General features: G+C 47.2%; 1 protein-coding gene across 1 annotated transcript; it reads right to left on the reverse strand.

Annotated features, from left to right (window-relative positions):
* Positions 1–3,699: 3,699 nt before the first annotated feature.
* On the reverse strand, positions 3,700–11,607 carry FAM124B (family with sequence similarity 124 member B). The gene is made up of 4 exons (XM_027751271.2): positions 10,838–11,607; positions 10,181–10,207; positions 7,947–9,256; positions 3,700–5,923 (listed from the first exon to the last, which is right to left on the reverse strand). Exons 3-4 carry the CDS (start codon positions 8,673–8,675, stop codon positions 5,291–5,293), a joined length of 1,362 nt encoding a protein of 453 aa, XP_027607072.2. The 5' UTR covers positions 8,676–9,256; positions 10,181–10,207; positions 10,838–11,607; the 3' UTR covers positions 3,700–5,290.
* Between the last annotated feature and the right edge of the window lie 5,245 nt (positions 11,608–16,852).

A 16,852-nucleotide genomic window follows, 5' to 3' on the forward strand; every position in this document is an offset into this window, starting at 1 on the left:
AATCCAGCAGCAAGACCTTACATTTTTGCCATGCAGGCCCAAACAGCTTCTGCAAAGCCAGATCTGTCTGCAGGAGGTGTCAGGAGGGATGAGCAGGGAATTCCAGGCTGCAGGAGGGCAATGGCCTTCCTCCCCCAGCACTGTCTGCAGCACTGCAGGCAAAAGGGTCTGTGGAGAATCCTCCTGATTGCCAACCCACACAGCATCACGAGGGTGGGGGAAGGGAAGGAGAGAAGGATGTGTGCCACACACAGAGGGTGCCATGGGGAGACCCAGGCCCTCTGTCTCCCTCTCACAGCCCAGACCTCTCCTTGGCTTCACTTTGGCTTCAGCAGAAGTTTCCTATTCCTCATTATTAGAGAAAAGCAAAGCCTCAGGGCCTTTGAGCTTTGTCATCCACTTTGCAAGGAAGGCACAGAGAGTGCAGCCACTACCTGGAGCATTCTGTGTATCCTCCTGCTCCTCCCCACCAAAGCAAAAGTCCCATTCCCTGCCCTGCTCCATAAATGGGAACAGGGTTAAATCATGACAATCCAAGAGTGATCCTTCGATGCTCAACTACTGATGAGAAGGGAGAAGTCAGAGCCTTTTTTAGCAAAACATCTTTGTAAGAATCATGTCAGTAGTGTATCTTAACTTTTCTGTACACACAGCAGCTGCACAGTAACAACCACACATGACATTGCAGAGCATCGACACTGAAGCTGCCAGCAAAACAATAGAACATGTTAAGGAAGAGCTCTGTTTCCCCCTGTCACTTACATGACAGATCTCCTTAATTAACTAGTTTGCTGTCAGAGAAAATTAACGAATGAGAGATAAATTGTTTTTCTGTGTTATTAGTGTCTCTATTGCTTTCTTATGTATCAGGTTAATTTAGTGTTAATGAAAGTGAAGATTAAAAGCCTCAATTACTGCAAGGGTGGGGACTGGGACTGAAGAGCCTTACAAGAAGCCTGTCATAGTTCGGCATAAGGAGCTCAAACGCGTTGGACCACGGCTGGGCTTGGAGACCCCATGCTGCAGAAAGGCAAATCCCGGGGGAGGAGGGGGAAGGTCACGGACGGACCCCTGACCGGGGTGAGCTGCAGGCAGCTCCCACCTCCCTCTTGAGGCTGCGAAGCCATAGGAGCAAAGATGCCGTTTGCGGGCACCAGGCGGAGCTGGTGCGACAGGGACGGGCTCGCCGGGACCCCGCACCTCGGCGGGCGGCTCGGTCGCGACAGCCGCGGGAAAACAACAGAAAACGGACAAACACAGTTGTAGGAATAGCAGGGATCTGGCAAACTCTGCAAAGACCAGAGGTGAGGGGACAATAGAGGAAAATGACCATCACTGCTACAGCCCTGCGCGGGTGAGCAGTGGGACCAGCCGGTCACAGCCTCGCCTTTCCCGCGCAGGTTGCGGCACCACAGCCCCGCTGCCCGGGCAGGGGATGCACTCCGGTGGGTGCCAGGAGCACACCACGGCACAGCCCGTGGAGGGGCTGGAGCTGCCACGCTCGTCTTCAGCTAATGACAATTTCTGTTGTGTGTCCCCGTCACAAATGTAAGATTTCTGATACATGCAATGTATTTTCCTCCACCAAGTGGCTGTGTGTGAAGCTTTGTTTGTCCTGGGTACAGAGCACAGCACCAACAGAGATGCAAATATCCTGCCCGAGCTGAGTGAAGGAAAATTCCCACCGCAGACCCACCAGTGTAAATCTGGGAAGCTTGGCTGTGCTCACAGGGCTACCTCAGGATTTACAAAGGCATTCATGAAAGATGAATTTGGCCCAGAACTCGGGAAAGAAGAGTGCATTCAGCATTTGCTTCTCCAAAAGAGTCAAGCTTGCCAGCTTCTTCTTAACATGAGAGGCTGAGCCTGTGGTCTCACTGCCGACTCCAGTGGTTTCCTGGGTGCCTGCCTGTGCCATGGCACCATGCCAGGAGTGGGGAGCAAAGGAGCACTCCCTGCCTTCCAGGCATCAGGGAGTGTTCCCACTCCTCCCCGGCAACTCATCCCTCAGAAATACCACTGTGCTTGCTTCAGAGGAGACAAAAAACACAATTTCTGTAGCCAGAGGCTAAAACAGAAACAGCAACAGCAATCACCTCTGCAGGTTGTGTTAAGGTGACCCAGAGTGAACTCTCCTGCTTCCCCTGACCCCTGCTGCCCACAGCTCCCTTTCTCAGCACACACCCTGTTCCTGCAAGAACGGATTTCCTCCCTCCATCACCTGGACTGTTCAACTGACTCAGGAGAAAAGCCTTTCCCTTCGGACTGGGACTATTCACCATCCCCCCCTTGTGATCACAGCCATGGCAGCACCTCTGCTCTCTCCTGGCAATGGGGTCACCCAAGGCAGGGCTCACAGGAGTCCCGGGATCATGCTCCCACTCCTGGGTGTGACACTGCCTGACACAGCACTGGGTGCCCACCGGCCTCACAAAGTGCACAGCTCAAAATTAAAACCTCGGTTACAGGGTGTCAACCAATACTGATCACCTTGGCTGCTGTCCATCAAGGGGTCAATCAGAGGAATCATCAGCTTGGTGTCCACAGCACCATTACCCCAATGGTCACAGCCAGGTCAGAGTCATTTCCACCAGAGTGAATCATTTATATCAAGCATGACACATACGAAAGGTAAAACCCAACTGTGTTTCCCTTCATTCAGGGTTATGATGCCATACCTCTAAGTGTAACTTTTAAAACTCCCTCTTCAGTTTCCCACCAAGGCTGTTTTCCCTGTGCTTTGCTGGGATCAGCACACGGGATGGGAAGCCCCAGCTGAGCTCACTGCCAGCCTTGCCAGCCCCCACACCTCGTGCATCCACCCACTTTGGCTGCTTACCTGGAAGCTCCTTGCTCAGTGTTTGGGACACAGAGCTCCAGCAGACCCCTGCCAACCAGCACTCCTTATTAGCCTTTTTAAAAAACCTGAAAGAAATGTCACAGTATGCAAGGAAGAAGTATAAAATAGAGTCTGCAGAGATATGAACAGTCTGGAAAATGTGAATCTTTGCATTCCAATACTGAATCCATACACAGAGTAATTGTGCCCTCTGACACCTCACATACCTGCCTGTGTAATACCTAGTGCAAACACTGTATATCTTGTATTTAAAATACATGCATTTTATACACTCACTGTTAAAAGCAGTATTTTCAGAGCAGTTTTCCTTTGACTTAAAGCTCTTCACTCGTGATCTATTGCAGGCAGGTCAAACTTGTATCATTGTCCTCTTTTCTGTTTTAAATGATGGAGCATTTCCCCTATGCAAGATTCTGACCTGAAGGTGCCTGTTAAGCACCCTCGTTTTCTTAGGTAAAATAAGATTATGCTAAACAGTCACCCTGAAGTACCTTTGGCATGAGGGAGTAGAGAGAAGGCCATGAAATATCTCTTTCAAGCTGTTTCTCCCAGGAATCCCACTTCTGGCTTTATTCCTGAATGCATGACTACCCTGTCCATGCCCAGTGTCAGGCCTGTATCCCCGTGTTTAGGTATCACTGCTCTACTCCAGTCCCCCTCCTCTCTCCTTGTCTCTCCCAGCCCTCCCTCAAAAACAAAAGAGGAAGCCCAGAGAGCCAGCCCACCTGCAAGGTCCCTTCTTGGCTGCCTCCCTTGACCAGACATTTTCTCCAGCTCTGAAAAGCCCTGGCTAAGTTTCTAGTGTGCTAGATAAGATTAAATAATCACCCTCGTAGATGTAAAATGCCACAGTATGATTTATTAAAAAGTCCAAAATTCTTACAGAGCTCGTGAAAACATGGAGGGGGTGTTTGTAAATGTCCAGTGAACTAAATGTCCTGTTCTGCAGGTTTTGATCCCCAGGTCAAAGGATACTTGAGCATCACTTGCAAGGCAGCACCAGCTGGGAGGGCATGGAGGTCTGGAGTAGGGACTGCCCTATATCCCCCACAGCTCTTCAGACCAACTTGGCTGCACCTTCAAACTTCTCCCAAATCCTGAGCTAACACCCAGCAATGGCATCACCCTCCAGCCCCACAGGGCTGCACAGCCCACCAGGAGTAGAGAGGCAGGTAAGGAAGCTGTGCAGTGCAGCCCAGGCTGTCCCCAGCTGGCACATGTACATGTAAATACCCATAAAATTGTGTGGAACCCCCTTGCAGGAAGGGTACCCATCACCCCCTGCTTCTCCTCAGGCCACAGGAAGCCATTGCCTGTCAAACTTGAATTCTGAGCCAAGAGGTGATGAGAAGACACTCTCCAAACAAATTCACATTTTTGTGTAAAGCAGAATTCAGATATATGTAAAGGAGAAAATACCTGTGTATTGTACTCTTTGGAAGATAAGTATTGGCTTTTCTTTGAATAATTTCACTTCTCTATCATATTTTTCCCATCTCTTTTCCTTTGGGATTTATTTAATCCTACTTGAGAAAACTGCTGATCAAGATGAGAGTTATTTCAGCATCTGTTGCTGAAACATTACTTCATTTCTTCTGTCCCTTTTACTCTCCAGCACTCAGCAATTCCCTCCAAGATTCTTAATTTCTCTTATCTTCTGTTAATTAAAACCCAGTTGGGATTGCCTGCTGATAACTGCACACTGGTCTAACAAAGCCTGGCCTGGGTTTATTTTGCTAAGTGTCATATGAATAGGCAACAGCAGGTCTTATTGGCACTTCTCTGCAAGCGTTTGCTTTTTGTGTGTGCTGTGCTAATTTGGGGAAAAGATCTCACTAGAAATGTTTTTCTTGAAAAATATTTAAAAAAACATTCCTATGTTTCACGTCTTGCATAAAATTGACAACATTAGTAGATTTTAAATACCAACAACAGGGGAAGTGAGAAGGAACACAGAGGAAAATCAGCATAACCATTGTGACCATGCCACTACCTTGTCCCAGTATGTCCTGGCAAGGCAGGGTGAGTCCCCATGGCTGGGGGCATCCAGCTGCTTGGGCAGCTCAGGGAAACTGCACCTTCAAACCCCATCTGAAGATGTCGCTGGCTATTTTTTAGCATCTTAGAACAGCTCTAGGAGTCATATGTCTTATTCCTATTCATTGCACAATAATCCCCTAATCTATTCTGCACTAAAAAAACCCCAAAACTTTATGTAAATACAGTGTTGTTTTTCCTGCTTTGCCTCCAGCCTCCTTAACATCTGTCCATGGAAAGTTAGTGTCTATCTCGATGCATCCACTACTGAGATGTCACAGCTACAGGGGTACACTGAGCAGCAGCAGTCACAGCACAGGGCGGCACAGTACGCCCAACAGTGCTCTGCTGTCATTTGGGAAGGATGAGTCCATCTGGCATGTTTGCTTTCAGTCATATAAAGAATTCCTCCTCCTCGTCCTCTGCTCTGTTTGCAGGACTGGCTTGTGGTGCGTGCGAGTGGCAGCCCAAAGCTCTCTGCCCTGCTCCTTGGCTCCTTTCGGCTGCGGCGAACGGCAGCTGGGTCCTGTCCCGGGAGGGCAGGGCACTGCCGGCCCCATCCGTGGGGGCTTGCAGCTGCAGGAGGCTGCTCCGCAGGGCCCTGGAGAAGTGGTTCAGTGGGCTGCGGCCACTCACAGGACTCACCACGGCGAGCCCGGTGTCGACGTCGGTCTCTGTCGCCCGCCGCCGACGGTGGCTCTCCTGTGGAGGAGCCCGCATCCTGCTGCTCGCCTGCCTGCGGAGGGACGGGGCATCCCACCACCACCGGGCCGCTGGAACACTGTGGGAAGAGCAGAAGTGCCTGTGGAGGTCACCGCCGGCTTGCTCAGGAGCAAGGACTTCATTTTGGTCAGATTTTGTTTTACCCTTCACAGCTCTGACTTCCTGGCTTCTCCGCCCAGGATTTCCCTGCGTTACAGGGAGAGGGGCCGGGACAAAGTCCTGCAGGATTTTTCTACTGCCCGTATTATTATGCTGATGGGAAAGCCCAATGTTTGCTTCAAGGTACTTGGAGCTGTTTTGAACCTGTTGAAGAAAATTCAGAGAGAGCCCTGTTAACATATAGTTGTAGATTGACCAAGTGATGATGCTCTCACCCAGCCTCACTGTGCTGGGGTCACCTGCATGTGAGTCAGTCAGAGCCCCACTAGAGCAGCACAGGAGTCTTGCAAGCCTAAGAAATGGCAGATGAAACAAAGCAAGTAATGTGATACACATGGAGAAAACCAACCCCAGCTTCACATACAAAGTGCTGGGTCGTGAGCTGACCATAACTGGGGTCTCATCTCTGTGACAGACAGCTCTGTGTTAGCATCAGTCCAGTGCCTGACAGCAGTCTAGAAAGCAAATGAAGTCTTCAGAATTACTCCTAGCAGAGTGGAGAACATTGTTATGCATGAAGCAGCTCTGGTCCCAGAGCAGGACCACCTGCAGCCACAACAGACAATTACGGAGCTGAAAATGATCAGAAATGCACAACAAGGGTAATTGCAAGCACGGTAAAGAAACAATCAGGTAAGATGGGAATTTTAAATCTTGGACAAAAACCAGTTTGGGAGGGAGAGGAGAAAACACCGTGAGCCAGCTGCAGAAACTGAAGGATCTTGTATAATGCAAGAAAAGGCCATCAAATGAAGTCAGCTGGAGACAGTTCCAGCTAAAGAAAGGTGGCGGCAGACCTGGGGAAGTCCTTGCCAAAGTATGGATAAAAAAAATTCACTTTTTCATGGGGAATCTACATAAACCCTTGAAAAGGAGTTATCACAGCCGGCATCAGGGGGGAGTGACAACTCTGTGTGGAGCCCATGAGCAGACCCTTTGCAATATGACAGAAATTTGGGGCAGGGGGGTAAATTGCAGGTACTTAGAATAAAGATTTATAGTATGAACTGAAGAGTTGCAGAATAAAATGTCACACACTAGGCTGCCAGCCTGATGCATGGAACACGATACATCTCAAGTTCAAGTGGGTTACACCTTCATTTGTGAGGAGCACAGTGCAGCATGGCTGCATCCCAAAAAAATCTTCTGAATTTCCTGCCAGTGAATTCATGTACAACTGTCAGCTTAAAGACCTTGCATCTACAGCAGGAAGAACCACAGGGTAATTTAGGAAGGGACTTTTGGAGGTCACTTGGCCCAGTCCCCTGCTCCAGGCAGGACTTCAAAGCTTCATGAAGATGCCCAGGGCCCTGTCCAGCCCAAGAGGGGGAAAAACCGGTTTATACTGAATGAGGCAGCAAGGACTGCCCTGAGGATTAGCGTTCAGAGTAGCATAAAAATAGGCTGAACAGAGAAATTAACTTTATCTGTAATAGATGAGTCCTGGAAGAAAAAAGAAAAAGCATGGGCAAATAATTTAAACCCCAAATTACAAGAAAAAATAATGAGAGCTGGGAGGGGTTGTTACGACTGAAAGAAAGCACACTGAGCTAAACGGCCCTCCTGCTCACATGTGTAATTCCTACTACATATCATCTCAGCACAGACTTTGTCTTTTTATTTACTTCCATTCATATAACCCCCGGGCTGCACACTTGAACAGAAAAGGGAGAGATTTCCTGTGATACATCTTTTCAGCGCTTTTGCCCAACTGCAACTCACTCAAGAGCTCACACTATCTATTACAGGCGATGTTGTATCAACACTATACTTAAAAAGTTTCTGGTTTTCGATGCCAAAAATCTGCTTTCAAAAACATTTATGCTGCAATGACTTGTCAGAAAAAGACTAGGCTGCTATGATCATTTGTTTGAGGCAGGGAAGACATTATTCTAGCCTGCTCTAAAAAGCATTAATACTCTCCATTTCAAGCAAGCAGTAATGAGGTTAATTTAACAGTATAAAAACATTTCAAGGCTCGGTGCTTGTATTTATTAAAAGCATCACAGCACTGGCAGACACTGATTATTGTGCTCACAAATTCAAAAGAAAACATGGACAAGCAAAATCATAATTTCCATTTTGAACCAGTCCTGCTTTCCTTGAAAAAACAAACAAACAAACACCACCCCCCCCCACCCCCCGTCAGAGCACCACAGACACATACCTGAAGCAGAATTGTATTTCCTTCATAGTCCTGTGTTTGCCACCTGGTGCTGCTGATAGGAACACACGGGTTAGGCAGGAGGGGCACCAACTGCCCGATTTCTTGCACCTTGAACTGCAAAGCTGACGAGTCCCTGGGCTCAGCAGCCACCCCGATGGGCAGCTGCTTCAGGCAGAGCTGCACGACCACGTGTTGGGTTGTGTGCAGCACGAAAACAGAGAAGTTACTTTTCTGCACAGTTGCTTCTTTCTGCAGGATCATCTCGTAGAGCCTCACTGCATCCTCATAGTTATCAAAACTGCAGTAGAGGGTGACACGCAGGATTTCGGGGCCGCAGTGCACCCGCCTGATGCCCCACACAGGCAGCCGGTCATCCAGGGCGTAGAAGTCCTGGTGAGCTGGGGCATAGGGGTGGCTTTGCCCATTAGTAATCTGGGCACACTGGTACCGCCAGGGTGGATGCTGGAATTGCTCATGGACCTGGAGAATCCGTTCTTCTCCCAAGTCCTCGTGTAGAAAGAGGAGAACAGATATTCCGGGAAAGCCGCAGTTTCTCCTGCGATATCTCTCATAGTATTTCAGAGGAGTAATTCGCTCAGACACCAGGAAAAGGCGAATGTCCAGGCAGATCCACTCCAAAAGCCGATCCAGAGTTTGCTGCAGAAGAAATGAGTGTCCCAAATGGGCGAGAAGATGCACAGTCATCAGAGACTCTGCTCCGTCATCCATTGCAAAGCCTCCTGACAGAAAAATAAAACCAGACAAATCGGTGCCTTCCCTCTCCTACTGTTGTACAAGGGTGCACTCTAAGACTTGAACAGAGTGAATTCAGACTTCTACTGGCTTTGCAACAACCCAATGGAATCCATGGGTAAGCAGAGCAAACATGCACGAGGTGGCAGGTGAAGAGTGACAAGGCATTAAGTGAGTGGTCCCAGGTCACTCACGTCACATCACAGCTCAGGTGAAGGGTCATTTCTGACTCCCAGGACTGGAGCTCTGGTCACTGTGTATACACATGACCAAAGTGTCCAGAAACAGCTCTGTTTCCTGCTGCCCCTGTCCCTCACAGCGCAGGGCAGCAGGGATGGACAGCACTGAAACACCAGAGCAGAGCTTTTCCAAGACAGGGTGGTGCTGTGGGTGGACTTGCCTGTTGGCAGTGGAAGTGGACGCTCCTGATCCAGCTGAATCCCACCAGTGTGCATCCCCGACAGTCATGACTGAAACCCTCAGCACATTCTCTTGTAGTCAGCAGGTTGGCTCTGGCTCATTGTAAAAGGCCTGTGATCTCTGTGAGTCACACCCTTCTGGGGCATACAGATAAGCTATTCTTTAAAAAGAGGAAGGAAAGCAGACTAACAAAAGAAAAAAAAGCCAACCATGTGAACACAACAGATAAAAATAAGGGCAGATATAGATCAGCCTTAGGAAAGAGGAGCTTTGGGAAAAATCCTGGACTCCTAGTTACGCCCTTCACAACACAGGTAGCTCTCTGCCTAATTGGAAACCAGGTCCTGGGTTATTGTACATAGCCCATAGAAGCTGGTTACCAGGTTTCCCCCTTTCAGTGCACTTTTTTTTTTTTAAATGCTGAGACACCCATGTAATCAGCAACCTTAAGCAAAGTCCAAGGTTTTTTTCTTGCTCTTTGGGTTTACTTATTGGTACTTACTGTGTAAGCTGCAACAGGAATGCTGAAAACACATCTCTTTCCAGACTTCTTCTAGTGACTGGACAATAAATCACATTGTCCCTTCATCTCCTTATTTGCTAACCCAGGAGCAACACATACAAGTCAAGCCAACCCCCATTTCCCATACACAACTGCTCCCACTGCAGCCAGTATTAAAATCAAAACCGGGGCCTCTGATGGTGTATCCAGCTCCATCTAATTAAGAGCAGCACATCTCTCTGCTGATATGCCAGCTTCCCTCTCAAACAGCCAAGCACACAAAGCAGTGTTTCCCTGTGCAGAAATCCCAGCATTAATAAGTCTGTTATTCAAAACTCTGAACTATTTTTTTTTTAATATGACCCTAACTTTATATTCAAGTGAGCAAAAATCTCCAAGGTCTAAAGGTACAAGCAGCAGAGCCTTGGTTTCCCTTATGGAGATCCTTCTCACTGGTAGAATCTCACATTTTTGCTTTAAAAACTGCACTGACACCCATGTACAATAAAAATAAGAAAGACTGTCTAGAAAATGAGGAAAAAAATTAATTTGCACCCACCTGCCACACTTTGAGCAAGTAACAACCCTGTTGGGAAGGACACAAAAAAAATAAAAATCAAGCCTTCAGACAATTGCAGGAAGAGAGTGAAGAAAAGAGTGCAAGTGCTCAAAACATTAAAACGCTCTAGATGAGCTCTGAACAACACAATTTCACTAAAATATGGAAAGGGAAATGATTCATCAACTCTGCTACAGGGCAAGGGCAGGCAGTCATCTGCCTTCCTGCACGTGAAGGGGAATTCTGCAGGGCTTGGTTTGCAGCTGGAAGCAGCTACAGGCCCCCGTGAGCAGGTTCCCCCCACCTGCACGCTTGCTCCCTCCCCAGGTGATCGCCCCTGTGATCACCAGGGCTGTACCTGCCCTGCATTCCCCCTTCTCCCACGGAGCTGAGGACCCTGTCACTCCTCCTCCTGCGAACTGCTCCCTCGCATGGCAGCAAACAGGGAGAAAGTGGGGGTAAGCGCTGCTTTCCTTGTGCAGCCCCGTCCCCGCTCCAATCCGTTGGATAAAATCCTGCGGGGGGAAGCGGGGGGGGCAGCTGCAGCCCTGCGGTGAAGGTGATAAAGTGTTTGTAACGTGAACCCTTGCAAAGCAGCCTTGAGGAGTAAGGGCTGCTGAGCCGGGAGGGGTGGGGGTTAGGGAACAATGCACATACCGAATCTCTCTCCAGTTCCCACCGTAGCCAGGGAGCCAAATTGCTTTCCAGATGGGCTGGTGCCTCCCACAGAGACTGCTGAAGGTGAGCAGCATGTCTCCTGTAGCTGCCAACCACTTCGATAATCACCACATTTTACAACAGCCAAAACACTGAGCCTATTCACAAAAAAGGGTTAAATCCTGATCCCTGCCACCATCTGTTTCCTCTGTGCTTGCTGGGGTGGGACAGGGAAACGATCTCAACTCTGAACTCCATCTGAAGGAGCTGACTGGAGAACAGCTTTAGGCCTGGCTCTCAGCTCTCCTGCAGCTCCAGGTCAGGAGTAGCCACCACTCCTATCATGTGGAGCATGAGATGAACTGCACCTCAGCCTTTGCCTGACCCTCCCTCAGAGTAGGGCAGCCCCACCACCCACCCTAAGCACCGTCTGGCACAGGAGCACTCTGCTCTTCCTCCACTTGCTTTGCCGTCTAAATGCCCATAGGAAAGGGATCAAATCCACACTCCTCAGTCTCGGACAAGGGTATTCTCATGTCCTCACTTTATCTCCAATCCATGGCTCCCCCTGGCCCCTAAACCGTGGGATAAAGCCAGGGTGCCATGGCCCTCACTGCTGCAGCCTGGTGAGTTTAGACCTTCTGTCCACTGCTTTTCTCAGAGGCATCAAGGAGGTCTTGGGTGGAAAAGGGTTGACTGCCATCAGAACAAAGTGCTGGCTTTTGCTGGATCTTGTAAGAAAAGTAAAGTGCCGATTTCACTCCGATCCCTGAATGGAACGAGTCCTTGACTTCCTCTCTGCTTCCCCTTCCCCCAGCATTCCGGTTTGGCTGCCAAACGGAAAAGCACATTATTCATAGTGACCAACAGAACATGCCAAGAAAGATTTCTTCAAGAGATTAGAAAAATAGCAGTGCGATTTTATGTGAGAAGTCACTTTGCTGAGGGGAGGAGGGGAGGATAATTCTGATATGGTACTTAAAAAAATATATTGGAGCCCCATTCCCACATGGAAGGGACTGGTAACAGAGCAGAACACACTGCAAGCTGCTGGGGCAGTCCAGCTTGGTGTAAGAAGTAGTCAAATATGAGTATTTGTATGTAGCACTAATACATATACTGGTAAGCCCTGCACAAAATAAAGTCCAAATGTAAACAACTAGCAAACACTTCATTATGTGAAGGCTCAGAGAACACTGTCTGCTGTACATCTAAAATACTACTGTGGAAAGGCACAGCAAAATAATTAAAAATTCCTTTTCATAATGAATTCTTAAGCTGTGCCTCGTCCTCTGTGCTGCTCAGAGCCCTTCGCTCTAGCTCACACCACCAAGGCTGAGGATGCATCACAGGATTTAATAAGTTCATAGTAACATCTGTAAGGAAGGTATTTTATTAGGATTATTAGAACATAATTAACTTGAGAGAGACTGGGTATGAATTACCTAGAGCACCTTGGGAGAAGGCTTCATTAAATACATGTCATGACTTGGGCTTCCTAACTTCTTTGAAAAGAAGACTCTTTTTTTGTTTTATACCAATCTCAAGCTCTGCCTATAACAAGGACAGAACCACTAAATTAACCTGCTAGATAACAATTATGTATAACACATAGACAGTACTGAGACAAAAATCAAGATTAAGGCCTTACTGGACTGCAATAATCTTTCCAAAGAGTTTATGTCTGGCTCCAAACCTTGTGATTCCAATTCATCATCACTTTGGCGGATAGTAAGGAGCCAATGACCAAAAGAGCAAACCCCCATCTAACCTACTGCTTTTATTTAAGTAGACTTCTCTCCCAAACGATTCTTGTCTCTTCCTTTTAACCAGCTATCAAAAAAGCAGGAATCCAGCAAGGGTCTGTCAGCAGACATAGAAAATAACAGAGAGAGCTCCACCACACACTGCGAGTCAGGATCCAAGTACATACACACAAAAAAAATATAAAAGGAAACAAAGTACAGTTATAAAGGGGAGAAGGTGATGGGAGCTTGCTGCAGGCTGCAGCCTGTCTTACCTCGCCGAGCTACGGGAGCGCTGCCCCTCGGCTGGGAGCAGCTCCAGCCTGGCAGCACCTCGGCACAGGCTGCAACTCCTCCCATCGCCGGGACACTGCGACTGGAGACTCCTGCCGTGAGAAACACTGCACTGGGAGATGCACGGACAAGGCAGAGTTTCGGGACTCACAGGAGATAAAATGTAAACTGAGAGAGGTTCCTCTTAACACTCAGCCTCAGCAGCCGGAGGAACAGGCGTCCTCCTGGCACTACAGTGCACGCTGTCAGAGGGACACCCAGGATTAAACCGTGTTTTCCCTGTACAGACACTTAGTGACTACATTAACAAAAGTAAAGCAGAGAAGTTATCCTCAAGCCACACAGACTTTGGGGCAAGTGCAAGGCTGAGTCAAGAGCACTGAGACACAGAGATAACTTTCTATTAGTAAAAAGTGTGTAATTAAAAGGCCCTGCATGTCCTTGACTGGCTTTTGTATTCAGCTCCCCCAAATCTGGGCTATGTGTCCTCAGCCAGGGCACTTGCAGACAGATCCATTTTCCCTCGGTTTCCAGTTTGTCTAAAATATTTCAAAAAAACCCCAAAGCACTCCATGCACCCAAACCAAGATCCATTAAACACAATGAGCCAATTGGAGGTTGTATCAGAAATGAGTATTTGATAACAAAGCAAGATCACAGAATCACAGAATGGTTCAGTTTGAAAGGGACCACAGTGGGTCACCTGGTCCAACCTCCCTGCTCAACCAGGGTCAGCCCAGAGCACACAGCACAGGATTGCATCCAGATAGTTCTTGAATATCTCCAGTGAGGGAGACTCCACACCCTCTCTGGGCAGCCTGTTCCAGTGCACAGTTATTCACACAATAAAGAAGTGCTTCCTCATGTTCAGGTGGAACTTCCTGTGCATCAGGTTCTGCGTGCTGTTTCTTGTCCTAGTGCTTGGCACCACCAAGCAGAGCTTGAATCCATCCTCTTGGCACCCTCCCTTCAGACACTTACATACACTGATGAGGTCCAGGTCAGTGTGGCATAAAGTGGGAGTCAGCTTGCCTACACGTGAATATAAGTCCCTTGCTTCAGGGACTCATTTCTGAAAGATTTAACCTAGCGATTTTTATATAAATTACACCTCAATTAGAAACTTTCCAGAAAAAGAAAACAGGCAGATCTAAACAAAACCGAGACCAGCAAAGTGTTTGTTTAATCAGCTTAACATTCAGCATTGTTGAAGACAACTCAAAGCAAAATTCTTGGAAGGCCAGCAGCAGCCTCGGAGTGAAGCTGCTCCCTGCCGAGCGCTAACAAGAGCAGGCCCCCAGGAGATGATGAGCTCGCCAGCACGGCCAAGCTCCAGCTTAAGGAACAAGTCTGACCCACGCAGTGTGAAGGCTTCTAATTACTCCCTTTCCTGAAGACAACCTTCCTGAGATACAGAATAAAACCCCCCAAATTCTAATTAAAAAAAACCAATCTTGGCCTAGATCCCACATTATGTTGGAATTGAAGATTTGCATAATTAAGTTGATACCAAATGCTGTGACAGACAAGCTGCAGGAGATTATTAGCCTCATCTTTAACAGAATTTCAAAAGAAGCAAGCTCCAAACAGCCAACACGTATTAGCAAAGTGGTTCTCAGGGTCTAAGAAGCTCAGGTGTTATTGGGATTTGGGGCATGTTCTAGCAAACTTGGCACAGGAAAAGCTGCACATAAAATCAAGAGCCATAGTAAGGCACCACCAGGCTCTAATGCGGCATTACTTTGAGGACTTCAGGACTTCCCATTGTGATTTTTTCCTCCCAAGAACAGGACTGCTAAAAGGCTATTTATAAACAGGGGATGGAAGTTGCATCTACTGGTGGATCCCCCTTCATTCCCTCACAGCTCCTCCTCAGGCAGACAGGAGTACATTGCTCCCAGACCACCACCTCTCCAGATAACTTCCTGGTCCTGTCCACAGCTAATCCAGGTCAGTAGTTCCAAGCCTCAAGGAGGTGAAACAAGCCCATCTCTCCTTAACAGCAATATGCTTCCTGCTTTAGGACAAACAGCTGCTGAAAGCAGGCAGACTGTCTGGAGACCCAGGTAGATATTGCTGTGTTAGTTACAGTCACACCACATTGGCAAGATTTTCTTTGCAGGCAAAACCTTTGAAAAGAAAGGTCAGATTGTGTTTGAGAAGACTGAAGGACCCAAAGTACCTGCCTGAACCTCACTGCCTTAGTGTGGAATAAGGGAGAAATATTATGCTGTCATACACCAGTTTGTGAATGTACTTCCCTAAAATAGCTGGGCTGTCCTTGAAAAACTTGGCTTAATTTCAAAGGTTGTAAAAACACAGACATTCACATTATCATATTTACATCTAAATTCCTCAAAACAAGAACTAATGCTGTGGCTTTCCACATACAGGATAAATACAATGTGATCACAACCAAGATTCCATGTACTAACCTAATGAGAATAAATGAATAACTAAGATTAAAAACAAGAGGGTAAAAAAATCCACCAGACTAAACATGATCCTAACAGCCTGCCTGGACAGAAAGCATTAATTGTCCCTGGGGTTATAAGACCACAGCCATGGATTTTCAGAGCACACCTGCTACTGCAGCTGAAGTGCAGAAGATGCCAAAGAAGCTAAAAATGCTTAAAAGTGCAGTGGTTTGAGAACTTGGAGCCTATCTTCTACCCTTTGGAATAGTATTTTCACTCTCTTCTGTCTATTATCCACCAATTCCTAGCTCAAAGCTAATTTTTTCTGTTGCTCTTCATTTTATGATGCCATTATTACCTGAGCAGATTGAGTGTAAAATATTATTCCATAGTGATAGTGTTCTGTATCACAGCTGCCAGAAAAGTGCAGAGTGGTGCAGCTTCAGACATTACTCCCTCACCTGTGTTTCAGCTTGGAAAAGACTCACAGCTTAATTTGAATCCAGGCTTCCTAGAACTAGAGTTTATACTTGCTTCTTTGTGAAATCTGCTTCCCTGGAGGAATACAACTCCCAGCTTCATCCAAGAACTCAATGAGTATCAAATCCTTCAAGAGAACAAGCAACTGGGATCTCTCTTCACAGAGCACCCAGCACTAAATCATGCAGTCTGGGGCTTGGGAGGAATTCCTACAGCAGGCTTGTTTCCCAGCTGAGGCTGGGACACAAACAGCAGTGGTGTTGGTCAACGTGCTGTTGTTATAGCACTGTTCACAGGAAACAGTGTTGTGCAGCATCAGCAGGAGAGAAGCACCTGTGGTGAGCACACACATAACAGGGATCTTACAAAGGCTCAGTGCTAAAGAATGCAGAGGGTAACTTTGTTTAGTGTATTGGGTGCTGCCCGACCAGCTGCTCACTGCTGACTGATGGACCTGGGGAACAACCTGCAGTGTCAGTGTGATTCTGCCCAGTGCAGCACTTGACGTTAACAGCCTCTATACAACTGAAAAATCATAGTTCATTATTAAAATGCTTCACTCAGAAAACATGAAACATGCACAGGAGTTTTCAAGAGTTTGGGAAATACTCATTTTGGGAGGGCTAAATCCCTCGCTGATTTCCACAATACATGTTTCCTTATGAAGGCATTAACTAGTGAGCCCAAGTCCTGTTATATATAATTGCAGACCAACTATTGGAACTACAGAGCTCAAGGCACCAGGATTTCAACCTAGACAGCATTGTTAGTATTTTTCTGTTAATTTTTTAAAATCCACTCCAAGTTCAGGATTCAGACTCTCACTACAGGCTAAATCTCACAGGTTACCCAACTCCTGCAACACTTTCCCAAAGATGTGGTTACAGTAGCTAGAAGGCGAAATAAATAAGTAGGTAATAAATAATAAACATAACAAGTATATTTATCACTGCTAACTAATCCACATACCTTGGAAGTCTCAAAGTTTTTTTCAGCTTGTAAGGAACATATTCAAGAAATAAAATCTGACATTATAACTTAAGAAGGTGCCCCATGAACTAGATTGAAAAGTCACGATT

Source organism: Pipra filicauda, unplaced genomic scaffold (genome assembly GCF_003945595.2).
Source record: "Pipra filicauda isolate LSUMZ 115617 unplaced genomic scaffold, ASM394559v2 scaffold199_size1391877_pilon, whole genome shotgun sequence".
NCBI classification, from domain to species: Eukaryota; Metazoa; Chordata; class Aves; order Passeriformes; family Pipridae; genus Pipra; species Pipra filicauda.

Coding starts and splice junctions, on each gene's coding strand:
- FAM124B (XM_027751271.2), bottom strand. CDS start 8,675: ATGGATGACGGAGCAGAGTCTCTGATGACTGTGCATCTTCTCGCCCAT. Junction 5,924..7,946: donor GAAATACAATTCTGCTTCAG/GTATGTGTCTGT, acceptor TTTCTTCAACAG/GTTCAAAACAGCTCCAAGTA.